This window comes from Dreissena polymorpha, chromosome 3, assembly GCF_020536995.1.
Source record: "Dreissena polymorpha isolate Duluth1 chromosome 3, UMN_Dpol_1.0, whole genome shotgun sequence".
NCBI lineage: Eukaryota > Metazoa > Mollusca > Bivalvia > Myida > Dreissenidae > Dreissena > Dreissena polymorpha.
The window spans coordinates 136,666,121-136,683,059 of NC_068357.1; the positions used below are offsets into that span (position 1 = coordinate 136,666,121).

At 34.6% G+C, this 16,939-nt stretch overlaps 1 protein-coding gene across 6 annotated transcripts in view; it reads right to left on the minus strand.

Annotated features, from left to right (window-relative positions):
• The window catches only part of LOC127871600 (kinesin-like protein unc-104), a 170,470-nt gene that overhangs the window by 87,569 nt on the left and 65,962 nt on the right, over nt 1-16,939 (minus strand). For 5 of the 6 annotated variants that reach the window (XM_052414694.1, XM_052414692.1, XM_052414691.1 and 2 more), the window contains exons 10-14: nt 15,212-15,232; nt 7,142-7,220; nt 6,001-6,079; nt 4,801-4,940; nt 1,672-1,840 (exon numbers count right to left, since the gene is read on the minus strand). In XM_052414694.1, the coding sequence (XP_052270654.1) occupies nt 1,672-1,840; nt 4,801-4,940; nt 6,001-6,079; nt 7,142-7,220; nt 15,212-15,232 (488 nt within the window). The remainder of the gene's footprint in view (nt 1-1,671; nt 1,841-4,800; nt 4,941-6,000; nt 6,080-7,141; nt 7,221-15,211; nt 15,233-16,939) is intronic. The other variant, XM_052414693.1, reaches the window with a different exon arrangement.

Below are 16,939 nucleotides of genomic sequence, written 5' to 3' on the forward strand. Positions count from 1 at the left end.
GTACACAAACTTTAACATAGATTTATCAATAATATGCATATTCTAAGTATAAAAGGGGCAATAATTATGACAAAATGCTTGATAGAGTTGTCTGCTTTTGTTTATAGGTTGGGGTGATGTATGCAAAATATGAAAGCAACATGTCAAGGGACGATGATGATAAATGGAGTAGTACGAAAACTTTAACATTTGCTGCATATTCTAAGTGGAAAAGGGGCCATAATTATGACAAAATGCTTGATAGAGTTGTCTGCTCTTGTTTATAGGTTGGGGTCATGTTGGTCAACAAGTATGCAAAATATGAAAGCAATATGTCAAGGGACAATGAAAATAATTTGGGTAGTACGAAAACTTTAACATTTGCACGCTAACGCTAACGGAAACGCCGACGCCGGGGTGAGTAGGGTAGCTCCACTTTATATATTTCATGTATAATAGTCGAGCTAAAAATATGATGATTCATCCCATTTGCGATCCAAAAGCACATTTTCTCTATGCCTCTATTACAAGCCTGTGAACAAATAAACATCAGGAAACCAATTGAATCTTTGATTAGCTGATTCGGTCAAGTTTGGAAGATTTTTTAAAATATCGGCAAATATAAATGAGGGCTAAAATGCATTAAAGAACATTATATTTTACTTGAATATGCTCGAGTTTTTGTTATACCGGTATTGTGTCTTAATCAAATTCTTTGAATATGGAAATATAAAAAAACATGTTTGTTATATTTTTTCTGTGTTTTAAAGATATAGTGGTTTTTAATAAAACTTGTTTAAATGTTTAGCAAAAACCAAATAATCATTTGTCATTAAGGTTAGTTTTGTGCTACATGTATTTGTTTTGAAAAAAATCTTGATTGTATCTGGTTTAATTAACTTTATGCACATGTATTTGTAGAGCCCATTTCTATCCCAGTTATAAATAATTTGAGGTTAAAAAAATAATATAAGACGCATTCTGAGAAAACGGGGCTTAATTTATGTGCATAAAGTGTTTCCCAGATTAGCCTGTGAAGTCTGTGGTGGAAGAAAAAGTTTTCCCTGATTAGATTGTGCAAACAACACTGGCTAATCTGAGAAAACATTTTACGCACATACATTGAGTCTAAATTCTGCAGAACACGGCAATAATAGACCCTCTAAAGCTGATCAATAACCAAATCTGCAGACACGCCAATGATACACCGTTCTAGATAGATTTTCTCTGTTAAAGAAGTAGGTACTACAAATTTTTGCTAACAAACTCCGCAAACATGACAATCATGCACTGCTCTCGCTTAATTTGAAAACCCTCAGCAGAAATTTATCTGGGGGCTAACATTACAGTGGATTATTAATCCATTAATTCCTCGTATTCTTTTGCACATTTTTGGGCGGATTCTTCAAATAACAAAATCTGTAAACATGAAAATCACACACAATTTTCTTGCATTATTTCCTCTGTCTTAGAAATAAACCCTATAGATTTTCACTAACAAACTCCACATAAATGTAAATCACACACTGTTCTCACTTGATATTAAAGAAATATACGATATTTTACAACCTTGGCTAACAAACTTCACAATTATGACAATCACATACTGTTCTGGTTTGATTTCAAAGAATTATACAATTATTTTTAAACCTATGTTCAACATTAAACTGCACAATTAAGAAAATCACGCACCGTTCACGCTTGATTTCCTCAGTCTTCCTCAGCTTCTCCTCCCAAGACTGGTTCAGCTCTGCAATGAGTTTCTCAGACAGCTGCAGTCTCTCAACCGCGTCTTGGCCCTCGATAGTGACCGAGGACTTCCGGGAACGACCAGAGGGTGCTGGAGGGATCCCATGCAGACCTGGAAACGTGAATTGTCTACCTTTCAAGTGAATTATCTCCCTAAAAATGTTAATTGTCTCCCTTGCAAGTGTGAATTATTTCTCTTTAAATGTTAATTGTCTCCCTTGAACGGTTAATCCAATAATTGTCTTTCTGAAACATTAATTGAATCCATTGAAACAGGCATTGTCTCCCTTGAAACAGGCAATTTTCTTCATTGACAATTTATGCTTTATTTAATCACACGAAAAATCTCAGATATTATTTTATTAAACCCTTAACCAGTCACATTTTGATGCCTTTGAAGTCGTTAATATAATCATATTATATTGATGACTTTTCTTACTAATATAAAGTTTAAAAGCCTTCATTTCCAACCCTATGATACTGATGATCGAGCAACAAACAGCATACAATCTGAAAAGACTGCAAGTTACAATGCTGGTTGCATTTAGCCATTTTCATTTTGCTTCTGATAAGGAAAGGGTTTAAGATGTGTTTTCTTATACAATAGTAACTGTTGTATACCGGTACTTTGTACTCAAAACAAAGTGTAAATATACAGTAGAAGTATAATGTTATGAATTGAGTTGGTTGTGTTAAGTTTTATTGTATTGCGTCTAAGAGGAAATGAACAAAAAAAACACCAGTACCTGCTTCTTTATTTCTTGCATAAGAATATTGAGGTCAATAATATGTTGGCAGAAACCAGGAAAGGTATATAATACAGTGAAGTGCAAAGGCCTCTGGTGAAACTGAGCTAAATAAAAGGTATATAATACAATGAAGTACATAGGCCTCTGGTGAAACTGAACTAAATGCATCTGTGTAAAGTATTGTCTAGACTTTCAGCCTTGACTAGATTTAAATTTAGTACAATCATCCTTTAACCCTTTACCTCTCAGAAGTAAAGTGGCAATGGCTATGTGCAAACAGCATAAAACCAGAACAGCCTGCGAGTAACTCACAGTCTGTTCATATTTTATGCTGCTTGCTCCTCATCAGTATGAAAGGGTTGGAAATAAAGCCTTATAAACTTGAATTTAGTAAGAAAGGTCTGTAATTAAATTTAACTTTCTAAAGGACAGCAAATGCATAAAAATATGTATCTTAGTGGTAAAGGGTTAAACAAAAAATTGTATACGGAATGTGTCGTTCCGGATAAGTCTTTGTGGACTTCACCGGCCACTCCGGGAGTAAAATTTAAGCACAAGTATAAAGCCTGGTTTTCCCAGGGCATGACTCATTCATTTCAGCACAAGGTCAGTGTTATAACTCAATAAATGTTTGATTTCTGTACAGCAAGTATTGAGTTACTGCTACATGTATAAGGGGACATCCTTAGTACCATGGCCAGACCTGCATAGAGAATTGTGATACTGATAATTGGCACCAATTTCTTTTGATATTTTAATTGTTTTATGTTTATATAATTAATTTATTAGATAAAAAATAGTAATTAATGTTTATAGTATAGATTTATTTGTCAAATAATTCTTAATTTCATTTTTCATTAGTATATTTCAGAATGGGCAAATTATCATTGATCAAACCAAAAAAGGAAGTTTAAGTTCTGAAAAGCATAATTTGTACATGTTTAGTTAAGCATTTCAAAGGAAAGTGCAGGTTAAAATAAAACCATATTTAGTTACTTTTCACAATAATTTGCAATTATACAGGACTGTGATCTTTCAGACATTTCACACATGCCGGTAGATAAAACAAGAGCATGTATAGGAAAATATTTCCAAGGCTTGCACATCTAGCATTGCAGGAAAAGTAGCTTTTTAACCCTTTCAGTGCAGGAACAGAATTTTGAAGGCCTTTGCAAACAGTTTGGATCCAGATGAGACGCCACAAAACGTGGCGTCTCATCAGGATCAAAACTGTTTGCTATTCTGATAGTATTCTTTGAAAAAAATCAAAGAAAATGCTAATTTTAGAAATTCAGCAGACGACATTTTAGCAGAAGACAAATTTCCCAGCATTCAAAGGGTTAACAGACTGTCAATATGAGCCTCACTCTGAGAAAAGGGGTTTAATACATGTGTGAAAAGTGTCGTCCCAGATAAGCATGTGCAGCCCGCACAGGGTAATCAGGGATGACACTTTCCGCTTTTATTGTATTTTATGTTTAAAGGAAGACCCTTCTTGATGTAAATCCAGTTTAGGCTGGAAGAGCAATCCCTGATTAGTCTGTGCAAACTGCACAGGCTAATCTGGGATGACACTTTCACACATGCATTAAGCTCCCTTTTCACAGAGCAAGGCGCAAATATAATTCCATATTTCACCATTTTCCAAAGTGAAGGTAAACCTTGAGGCATGCATATCTAACATAACAGGAAAACAGCCTATACATTATACTGGTTTTTCGGGAGTAAATGAAAACGCTTGTTGATTTTGAGGTCAACAGGGAATGGTGGGGTTGAATGGACTCACAAGAAAGGTGAAGGGAACTAAAACACGCAGTGACTTTTTTTTCTAAAATATTTTAAAGCCTGTGCCTTAAAGATTTGGAAAAATAGCACGAAAGCACATGAATTGATAAATAATAGTGTTCCAATTGTGAAGAAGTGCATGTTTTACTGCATTTATAATTTATTTTATAAAGTGATACAGAATTATATCACTGTATAATATAAACTAAACAAACAATTATTGACTTTATTAGAAAAGTTTGCCCATTTTTTTTGGGGGGGGGGGGGGGGGGTTTTGTCAGTTTTGTGGGAAAAGAAAAAAGTTACTTTTTGCCATTGGGCAATAGTCTGTTATTGGCTGCATTTATTTTGTGCAAAAAAAATCACTGACATGTTACTACATTTCCACTGTTTCCCCCCTCACTGACATGTGACTACATTTCCACTGTTTCCCCCCTCACTGACATGTGACTACATTTGCACTGTTTCCCCCCTCACTGACATGTTACTACATTTGCACTGTTTCCCCCATTGTAAGTACCTCTAAAGACCAGCATACCTTCCCCAATCATTATGCCCTCATGGGAGAGAAGTTCTCGTAACTTCACAACCTCCTCCTTTAGTTCTCGGATTATCTTTGCATTGGGATCCTCGTTAACAATGGCCTTGCACACGATCTGCTTGGCTCGGTCGGCGTATCTGAAGTATACCATTATCAATAGGTCATGTCTTATTGCTTAGCAATTGTAAATACAGTAGTTATTTCAACATTCTAAGCGCGAGAACTGTGCCAGAATTCACCAACCCATTGTTTGACTTAAGAAAAATACCCAGCCCCCAAATTTGTCCTGCCTATGTTCAACAAACAAAAGAAACAGTGCCTAACAGTGATAATGAATTTTACAAAATTACAGCCGGAATGTATGTTTTAATCCCATCTAAGTGTGCAGAGGGTTTCAACATAATGTTTAATACCCACTTAAGTGTGCAAAGGGTTTCATAATAGTATTTTAAACCTACCTAAATGTGCTGAGGGTTTCACCATGTGTGTTTTAAACCCACCTAAGTGTTTTAAGGGTTTCATCATAGTGTTTTAAACCCAACTTAAAGTGCTGTGGGTTACGTTTTAGTGTTTTAAACCCACCAAAGTGTGCTAAGGGTTTCATCATAGTGTTTTAAACCCACCTAAGTGTGCTAAGGGCTTAATCATGTGTGTTTTAAACCCACCTAGGTGTGCTAAGGGTTTCATCATAGTGTTTAAACCCACCTTAGTGTGTTAAGCGTTTCATCACAGTGTTTTAAACCCACCTAGGTGTGTTAAGGGTTTCATCATAGTGTTTAAACCCACCTAAGTGTGTTAAGGGTTTCATCATAGTGTTTAAACCCACTTAAGTGTGCTAAGGGTTTCATCATATGTGTATTAAACCCACCTAAGTGTGCTAAGGGTTTCATCATATGTGTATTAAACCCACCAGAGTGTGCTAAGGGTTTCATCATAGTGTTTTAAACCCACCTAAGTTTGCTAATGGTTTCATCATGTGTGTTTTTAACCCATCTAAATGTTCTTAGAGTTTCAACCTGTGTGTTTTAAACCCACCTTAGTATGCTAAGGGTTTCATCATAGTAGTTCAAACCCAACAAAGCGCTGAAGGTTTCATCATGTGTGTTTTAAACCCACCTAAGTGTGTTAAGTGTTTCATCATAGTGTTTAATTCCACCTATGTGTGTTAAGGGTTTCATCATAGTGATTTAAACCCACCTAAGTGTGCTGAGGGTTTCATCATAGTTAATGTCAGCAGGACTCAGTGCGGCCACCATAGCTGTCTTGGAGTTTCCACCTGTAAATGAAAAAAATACCTTTGTAAAGCCATCAATCAGATTTGTCAGTCTGACTTCAATATTGTAGATATATGTGTATTTACATCAAAATGAAAATAATAAGAACATTTAGCCTGTGAATTCTGATCTAGAACTTTGTTATCTCTAATTCACTTGTCAACTTTTAAATTATTCTACAACCTTCAGTAGCTTTTTTATTATCTAAACATGAAGAGGTTGTTGATTTATTCATGAAAGCACACATTTCATGAATAAACACGATATATGAATATGATAATAACAAAGCTGCTTTTCTTTCTGATAAGAATGCAAATCTGATGAAAATCTACCAATGAAAAGACATATTCAATTACGACTTTGGACCTATTTGATTTATGAATCTTTTTTTTTATTTACAAGGGAAATTAAACAAATGAGCCTAACTCTAGATAACCAGGATTTGATGCATGTGTGAGCATTGCTGTTCAACATTAGCCTGTGCAGTCTGCACAGGCTAATCAGGGACAACACTTTCTGCATTTAAGAAGCTTAAGGTCTCTTAAACAAAAAAATCCAGCCTTGCAAAAAGTGTTGTCCCTGATTAGCCCATGCAGACTGCACAGGCTAATCTTGAACTAAACTGTGTGAACATGCATTAAACCCTGTTTTCCTAGACCAAGCCTCAAATAGATGTCTCTATTGTTCAAATCATTTTCCTGTAGATTTTCATGTTATTGTGAAGTACTTCTATCAACTGAAAACTATTACCATGTTTGTTCATTTAGTGCTCAATCAGTGAAAGCCAATTAAATTAGCGAAGGAAATGACATGCAACTTGTTCCCATGGAAACCAATCAGATATCCACATTTAATAGCTTGTCAATTCATATTTGAGCATCGCTCAGGGAAAATGAGGTTCAATGGAAGTGCAAAAAGTGCCATCTCATATTAGCCTGTGCAGTCTGCACATACCCTAGTTCTCAAATTCACATTTCCGTTATCACGTACCCAAATTCTCAAATTCACATTACCATTATAATCCCCTTCCCAAGTTATCAAATTCACATTTAATTATCACTTACCCAAGTTCTCCCTCAGGAGCCAGGTAAGTACTGAGTCCCTGTAAGGGATAAAATCAGCCTTCTTCTTTTTCTTGGTTGCCTGAAACAACCAAGGAAATTCAATGCCAGTCTTTCCAGTGACCCACATCATGCGAAAAGTGTGTCTAATGCCATATGCTGCCAGAGTAGCTCCAAACCAGCCTGGGCCATCGTGCAGCCTGGTCAGGAGCTACCCTGTCTATTATAGTCATGCAAGGTAGCTTCACGCCCCACTGTGCAATCTTGCAGTCTGATCTAGGGCTGCATTGGCAACATATAGTGTAAGACCCATTTTTGCATGACACAGAAATATTGGCACAGAAAAATGTCAATTATTTTAGTGTATGCATAAGTTTAAGTTTATTAACCATAGAGCATTTTGCAAGGTAAGCTAGACTTTCATATCATTACTGAGGTATTTTATTTATTATTTTTTGCAAAAATAATGTCACTTAAAAAGTTGATAATGACAAAGTTGACAAACCTTTGGTCCCATCTTACATGTACCGGTAACAAGTTTAATTTTCAAGTCTTGAGAGAATGCAAGTTAAAAAAAATAAACTTCAAATACATCTTCGTGAATTATGAAATATTCAAGTTTGACTGTTGAAACTTGATAAGTGTAGAAGGGCTTCATTGGAAAACTCTAACTATTTATAGTCAGACATACATACTTCTGAATAGAAAGTGTGTTTTTTTCAACACTTTGGGAATGGATCCAGGGCCTTTAGGATTGGGAAAAAATCACTGTGTTTTGACTAAAATTTGGAAATTATTGTTGTTGATATTTTTTTTTATAAATGCCTCAAAAATGATAATAAGTGTTTTCGACATCATTAATTCACTTAGGTTCAACTTAAAGAGCTGGATAAGAAAAAAATATTAGGATAAAAAAAATATTTATATAAACAACAACCTTACACAGGGAATTTTTAGCTTTTATTTGGGAAAAATATATACTTTTAAGATGGGCGCTTTAGCGCCCGTCTAAAGTGCTTAGTGTGAAATTCAGGTCGATACGACTAGGTATGATTAACCCAATACCCGCTTGCGTATCCGCGCAAGAAAGAGTTGTATAATTTATGCAAGAGGTTTGAGTTCTCCAATTATGTGTATTCACAAATGGCAACATTATATTAATATCGTGTTACATTCAATATTTTCGAACGGTGTTTTATAGAAAAGAATCAATGAACAATGATCGTATTGTACGTGTCGCGGAGGAGATTGTTTATGAATGATTAAAATAGTCCACTTTCTGCTGCGTGTGCGTGACGTAGTATTTTCGCTCAGCTCATTCATAAATCTGAGGCTGGCGATAAACAAAGGGGAGTCTGTGTGAGAATAACGCAGTAGTATAAGGTTACGCTTGTTTATATTCACAGGTCTCAATTAATACAAATGTAATACGTTGACCACGAGTTCAACAATTATTACAGGGATACGATAGACAAGATAAAAAAATGTTTCATTATCGCTGAAACTGTTAAAAAAAACATTTAAATATAACAATAATATTCTCTAAAAAATGTAGTCTTGCTGTTTTGAAATAAGGTTTGGAATTTTGTTTTCTAAATAACTTAATTCAAAACAAAAGTTTAATTATAATGTTTTTTACTTGTTAGTCGCATATTTACCGCATTATAATGTGTGTTATAATAGGCAAACCACACATTATTAAAATTCAATCTGCCTTCGCACATAGAAGGAATGGGTCAATTAGGTGCTGCGTTTCCTTTGCTTACTTCAGTTAGAGGTCAATTATTTCAGTAATAGCAATCACAAGGCTCCGACTTCAAAGGAATTGCGGAGCTTTCTTACATAATAAAAGTCGTAGTCGCATGGTATTTGCGTTTTGCGTCCTATTTGGTCATGTGGTTCTTTTTCCCGGTTGTTTTGGCATTCATGATATATGAGGCTATTAATAGATGCGTCTGTCGATAAACAAAGGAAAGTTTACGGGTTATAACAACGCAATAGGTTACGCTCTCGCATACAACTCAATGACGTAGTACAGGTCGTAAAATGAGAGATTCGGGAAAAAGTTGACGCTTATTTATATCAAAGACCCATATTATCTATAGGTCTTTGTTAATATTCTCAATTTATAAAACGTTGAACATAAGTTCAACAATAACTTCAGCGATACGATAGACAAAAAAAAGTTTCATAGTTGCTAAACCCGAATATAACAAACAATTTATAATAATAATACGAATGCAATAGCAGAAGGTTAGTAGAAGGTTGAGCTTGTTTATATTAACAGTTCTCAATACATAGACAGTTGGATATGAGTTCATGAATTACTACAGGCATAATATAGGCAACCTCGAAAATGCTTTTTAATCGCTAAAACCGAAAACAACCTAATATATTATATTAAATATATTTATCACAATAAATGTCTTTTAAAAATGTAGTCGGCGTATACGCTGACTTTGAAATAAAATTAGCAATTTACTTTTCTAAATAATTAAATACAATTAAACAAAAGTGTAACTATTGTGTTGTGTTTTTCACTTGTAAGCTGCATATTCACCGCATGAAATGTGTGTTAGCATTGTCAAACCACACATTAGTGTGAGTAAAATAAAAAATATACTACGGGAGAGCACTTCATATGTGTCCTCATATGCCTTGTTATGAGTATCTTTCTTCACTATCAAAATATATTGTATGTTTATATTTGATTTAAACGCAGTTTTCTTTCAACACATTTAAATCACACGTCAATAGCACCGTCATGCGAAAATGGGTCTTATGCGTTTCGGCAAGCGTTTGTTAAACCCAACATGTGCTTTTGCGCAGTCAGGCCATAGGCGATGCTGTTCGCTTTAAAATCACTCAATATGTTATGTTTCTCCTTACCAGAAGGAGTGATAGCTGAGTGGGCTATTTATATGATGGGCGCATATGGAATAAGACCCATTTTCACATGACGAGGGTCATTACAAATCTCATTGCGAATTGAAAATGCCACATTTAAGAACAATGCTTTTTAATACAAAATTGATTTGAAAATAGCAGACTTGTTAATAATGGCAGCCTATCCACACATTAAGGAATGATTTCCAGACGTGCTGACCAAGTACGGCAAACATTGTGGTATGATAATTAAATGATTTTCTCTTATCGTGACACTATACTATTTCGCTAATGATTGTTTTCTCATCTTGGAGGCGAAAGTGAAATTCTGCGAGATGGATTGTAACGCGTAATTGTAACAGGGCCACAATTTGTGTCGTTTGAGCATACAGAGAGTAGTCCGGAATTCCTTACACTGAACAGTGCTACATCCTTTGAATTGAGCACATACGCAGTGATGTAGCAAAAATTCAGAGGTTGTATCTCGAATCAGCTTATTAAATATTCGAAAATATTCATGCTTGTCTGTTGGCGTTATGTAAAAGTCACTAAGATGAAAACTGAAACAGCTACGCCTAAAAGCGCATGAGTGCTCTATACCTATGTTTATGTTAGCGTTGTTGACACCGTGTGAACTGCTCGGGTAATAAGTAAAGCATAAACAGCAATGTTTATATACCTTTATTCCTCCATATACAAGATACGAAGATTGTTGTATATTTTGAATTGTATATGGTGTCAAAAATCAAAAGTTTTGTACACGGAACTTTCATTATGAATTTATATTCTTGGTGAGATAGTCATTTGATATAAGAAAAAAATATTCCTTTAATATGGTGACTGCAAATTTTCTTTATATTAAGTTATCATTACCATTTTCATAATACTTTCTATGCTTTCAGAACTTCCAAAAAGCATGTTGTTTTTATTTTGTCTTAGTTATTTCTATGAAATAATAAGGATGATAAAAAGTGCACACAAAACTCGACCCGTGCGCTATGACACACACTTTATAAAGTTGAATGGCGTGTGTTCATTTCAAACTTGCGATTGATTTTCAAAAATGAATTGCGTGTTGAATTATGCAAAAGCGAACATCTTCAGTGCCTTCAGCGCTTTGATTTCAATTGGGAAAGGGGCTGAATACTAGCTGCAAATTTAAACAAAAAAGGGGCAGATTACTGCACCCAATTTTGAATGAAAAAAAAACCACTGATACTGAATTGACAAAATTAACCCTTTGCATGCTGGGTAATTTGTCTTCTGCTAAAATGTCGTCTGCTGAATTTCTAAAATTAGCATTTTCTTCATTTTTTTTCCAGGAGTACTATCAAAATAGCAAACAGTTTGGATCCTGATGAGACGCCACAAAATGTTTGCAAAGGCCTTCAAAATTCGGTTCCCGCACTGAAAGGGTTAATGCAGTACTAAACCCTGTGGTACTGTATCCCCTTAACAGGTCTCATGAGCATTCAAACAGACAGACAGACACAAATTTTAATGTTGACAGAGATTCCAGTTTAACTTGTCACATGTATGAAACTATATAGGTCATTGCTTCCTATAACATGACAAAAAAATACTGTTAAAAAATATCAGAAAGAATAGTTTTGTATTTTATAACTCATAAAAAGTAAAGGTCAAATGTTCAACATCACCTAAATTATAGAAACCAAATTAAGCAGCCTTTCCTTAAATCTGTAAAATACAGGAGAAATCTTTATTAATGTGGAGATTAAATTACAATAGATTAACAGGTCAATAATGTATTCTGTCTTGTGGCAAAGATATTTATGCGTCTGTTTTTATACTCCTGTTATTTGTCAAGTTCAAAATGAATCAACAACATTGCCATTTTGAGAAGATAGCAGCTGATTCAGACAGTGTTGTCAGATACAACAGTTTACCACTTGATCTGTTTGCGTGACAAAACAGTGGGAAGCTACTTTATGAAGTACTTGAAAACGTCACTCGCTATTTTCAGATTTGAGTGAAAAAATGTCTCATGAAATATGATTCTGGTTTTGTAAGAAAAAAACAACACAATTCATGGAACAGTGTACCAAACATTTAGCGAGAAAAATCTAAATTGAACTTATATTGATTTTCTTTTGTATTACTAATAAATTCACTAACAATTATGACCATGTTGTGAATCATAAAGCTGCTAGCAGCTTTTAAATCATTACAGTAACTTTGTATAAATGGATGGAAAATGTGAGCGGTAAAGCAAATGAACAGAAAAAGGAATTCATAAACAAGCCACAAAACAAATGACTAATGAGACGCTTTCTGTGAAAACTGGGCTTATTGCATGTGATTTAAGTGCCATCCCAGGTTAGCCTCTGCAGTCTGCGCAGGCTGCCATCCCAGGGTAGCCTCTGCAGTCTGCGCAGGCTGCCATCCCAGGTTAGCCTCTGCAGTCTGCGCAGGCTGCCATCCCAGGTTAGCCTCTGCAGTCTGCGCAGGCTGCCATCCCAGGTTAGCCTCTGCAGTCTGCGCAGGCTGCCATCCCAGGTTAGCCTCTGCAGTCTGCGCAGGCTGCCATCCCAGGTTAGCCTCTGCAGTCTGTGCAGGCTGCCATCCCAGGTTAGCCTCTGCAGTCTGCGCAGGCTGCCATCCCAGGTTAGCCTCTGCAGTCTGCGCAGGCTAATCAAGGATGGCACTTTCAGCTTTTTAGGATTTTTTTTCGTCTTAATGAAAATCTTGTCTTGGCGGAAAGTATTGTGCCAAAGTAGCCTGGGTACACTTCAATCAGGGACGACACTTTGTACTCTTTATCATTAAGCCCAGTTTTCCCCCATAAGAAGGCACAAATGTATGCATCCATGAATTTAAAGCTGGAAAAAAGGTGTTTAAATATTTTTGTATGTATACAATTAAAGCATGTTCAGGTTACAAAATTAATGGCTAACTTAGCCATAACACAAGATAAATACATTGTATTTTTTCTATATAAAAAAGGTAATAATTGCCCCTTCCCCTATTTTTTTTAAATACCTAAAAATTAAATCCTACGTTGATGATTTAATTTACTTAAACAGTCAATTCAAATACATAAATAAGATAAATCTTAAACTAAAATGCTTGAATATGAGCTAATAAATGTCCCACTTCCCATCCCTAAGGAATATGTAATGTCTACAGGGGAGTTTATTTGAGAATAAATGGTAATCTGACCACACTAAAACAAATACAAAACCATGGGGACTTCATTTGTGGTTTCTAAAAGGCTTTAGGATCAATGTGACTGTTTGCAAGGTGTGTAGTTACATAATGTAGCCGTTTTACTAGCAATCTAAGAAAACTGACATTGGGTGTTTAAACTCTTTCAGTGCTGTAACCAAATTTTGAAGGCCTTTGCAAACAGTTTGGATCCATATGAGATGCCACAAAACGTGGCGTCTTATCAGGATCCAATCTGTTTGCTATTCTGATAGTATTCTTTGAAAAAAAATATAAAAAAATGCTTATTTTAGAAATTCAGCAGACAACATTTTAGCAGACAACAAATTTTCCAGCATGCAAAGGGTTAATGTATGACTCTGGTGTTCTGACATCACTGGTGATGTATTACATGAAACAGGGTAGTTATACAGAAATGTTTGCACAGCAATTTTAGGTGCAGTGTTGGGAGATTTAATATATTTCTTTATGTCAATAAAATTCTTGCCACAGTTTTTTTCTCCAACATGTTTTTCCCAGACATGTAAACAAATAAAGGTAAATTATAGTCGATCAGTATTATTTCAAATGGTTAATCCAAATTCCTCTTTCTTTCAGAGTAATTGTTTTCGGTCCCAATTATTTCCTTCTTAATTGAAATAGAAATTTTATGATTACAAGAGATGTGTTTGTCATTAACACAATGCCCTCTACTGCGCCGCTTTGAATAAAAAAAAAAAGATTTGTTATATCCCTTTAAAAAATATTACTTCCCTTGTGTAAAATGATCTCTACCTGCCAAATGATATCAAATATAAATTATCTCCCTTTAAAGCGTGTTACTTCCCTTGGATTTTGTTTTTTTTACCTTGAAGGATGACCTTGACCTTTCACCACTCAAAATGTGCAGCTCCATGAGATACACATGCATGCCAAATATCAAGTTGCTATCTTCAATATTGCAAAAGTTATAGCCAATACTAACGTTTTCGGACGGACGCACAGACGGACGGACAGTTCAACTGCTATAATGCCACCCTACCAAGAATTGTCTGTTTGGTCTATTGTTTACTTATATAATCATGCAGATGACATACACAACCACATGCTGAATACTAAATTGTACAACAAGATAAAAATATAGAATCAATAAATTCACCACAAGACAAAAAAATCATCTAAAGTATGTTCATAGAAGGAAATGAGGGAGGGGGATTATTTAAAATAAAACTTTTATTCAGACAAGTGTAAATACTAGTTTGTGTGCACGTTATTGTCATAAGTAAATTGCTTTGTTTATAATCAGGGATAAGTGCTTTATATTCAGTTTACAGTTCTGTTGAATGTCAAATTAATATCAGAATGACAAACATGTTAACTTTGTTCATAAACAACTGAGTTTTGTAAACAATAATTTATGTGATCTATTACCTTTGCAAATAATTGTTTATTTGCCAATGAACAACTTGTCAGGGAAAAATTTCTCAATTAACCCTTTCCCACTTGGAAGCAAAGTTAACATGACTATGTGCAATAGCATAAAACCAGAACAGCCTGTGAGTAACTCGCAGTCTGTTCAGGTTTTATGCTGTTGGCTGCTCATCAGTATGTAAGGATTGGAAATAAAGCCTTTAAAACTTGAATCTACTTTGAAAGGTCTTTGATCTAATTGAACTTTCTAAGGGACTACAAATGTGTCAAAATAAGTTTCTAAGGGGTAAAGGATTACAATACTAGTACACACAAAAAGAAAAAGGACAATATAGAAAAGAAGTAGTCAGGATATAAAAAAAAATGTTTTTGTTGCATATATTTGGTACATGGTCATTGTAATATGGCATAGGGTAATATGCATACATAATACTATCATAGACTTTGATAGAACCTTAATTTTGCTATAAAATTTCAGAATGTCTACCATATTAGGACAACAGTGGCAAACCAAGTGACTAATAGGGCAAATACTACATTCTAGGTAACAGAAATGGCGAATGGTGACATACAACACAGGGTTTTACTTACACTCACTTTATCCATGGCGCTCTTCAAATGCAATACAGTAATCATTTATTACAGACTAGTGATGCTGCTATATTTGAAGTTGATTAAAAACATGCCTTTAAAGAAAAATGCAAATGTATGGAAGTGCTCGGGAAATTTTTCACCATTTTGGGAATATGAACTATACGAATGAAATTGGATTTTTTGCTTCAATTTACTTAAAATTGTAGAAAAAAATATTGTTGTTTGATTTATAATTTTAGAATTATTATTGATAAAACTTACATACAACAGATGAAGCTAACCATAAAGATACCACTTAAATGGATCTTACAACTTCACACTTATTTGTTATTTGTATAAGTAACAGCACGATTCCCAAAAATCTGAAAGTGAAACAATCAATTTGGGAATTTAGAGAATTGATTTTGTTTTAAATTATACTTCTTTCCATTGGGCAATCTGACCTAATAATTGCGGTAGAATAAACCAAAAAAGCTGTGGTGGTTGATTTGTATGTGTAAAAAGAACATCCAATTTTTCAAATAAAACTATGAAGAACAACTGAAAAACGAGATGCTGCATAAAATAAATGCATATGCCCCCGCAGGAAGCCCTGTCAGCATTGATCAATTTTCCCATTCGATATGTCATTGCCGAAAAGAAGGTAAATGTTCTAGTCAACATAAGGTCAAGTAATGAAGGGAGGTTGAGTATCTATTGATAGCATCAATAAAAGTATCAATACTTTATAATAGAAACAGTATAATTGATAAAACAAGTAATGCGTCATTTTAGAGCACAGAATAGTAAAATACTGATTTTACTTCATTTGCTATAATTTAAAGACTTAACATGTCTATATATATTGTCCAATTAAAGACTAAAAGAATTAAGGTCTTGTTTCTTATTCAAAGGTCTGTAATGAATAGCGCTGTCTTCCTCAATAGACAGGTTTCGTAATACGCAGCCAATTCTGAAGTTTAGAGATTTACAAGACCACGCATGATTACATTTCTTCTACAAATTGACATTTCTATAGAATGCGCAGTAAATAGGGCCTTTTATCTATGACATCAAACACATACAAAAACCTGAATTTCTCTCCATTCTATGACAGAAATAACCAAATTGAGGAAGAATTCTTGGACGTCAGTGTTTTCCCATAATGGTGTTTTTTCGAAACAAGATATTATCAGATCAATAACGCTTACTTTAAAATCTGTTGCCTTGGCAACTAGAATGTAAAGCATGTCCCATTTGATACAGTGTGTCCGCCAGACCACGAAATGTAGGTAATGTAGATGTGTGACACTTAGGTTTTGATCACCATTTTACAATTTAACCCTTTTTCCTCATAAGAAGTAAAGTGAAAATGGCTTTTGCAACAAGCATAAAACAAGAACAGCCTGCGAGTAACTTATGCTGTTTGCTGCTCATCAGTAACTAAGGGTTGGAAATAAAGTCTTTAAAACTTGAATCTAGTAAGAAAGGTCTTTAATTAAATTTAACTTTCTGAAGGACTACACATGCGTAAAAATACGTATCTAAGTGGTAGATGGCTAACTGAAAACATTAAATAGAAATGAAAAATGATTCTTTTTCTGGAGAAATGACATCAACCGCAAAAGTAAAGTACATGTATGTTGCTGACACTTTAAAAACAAATAGTTGACAATAACAATGAAGATAGCTGATGATAATTTTGATTAATTGGTGAGGTATCTTTCCTAGACAATTCGTTAAGTT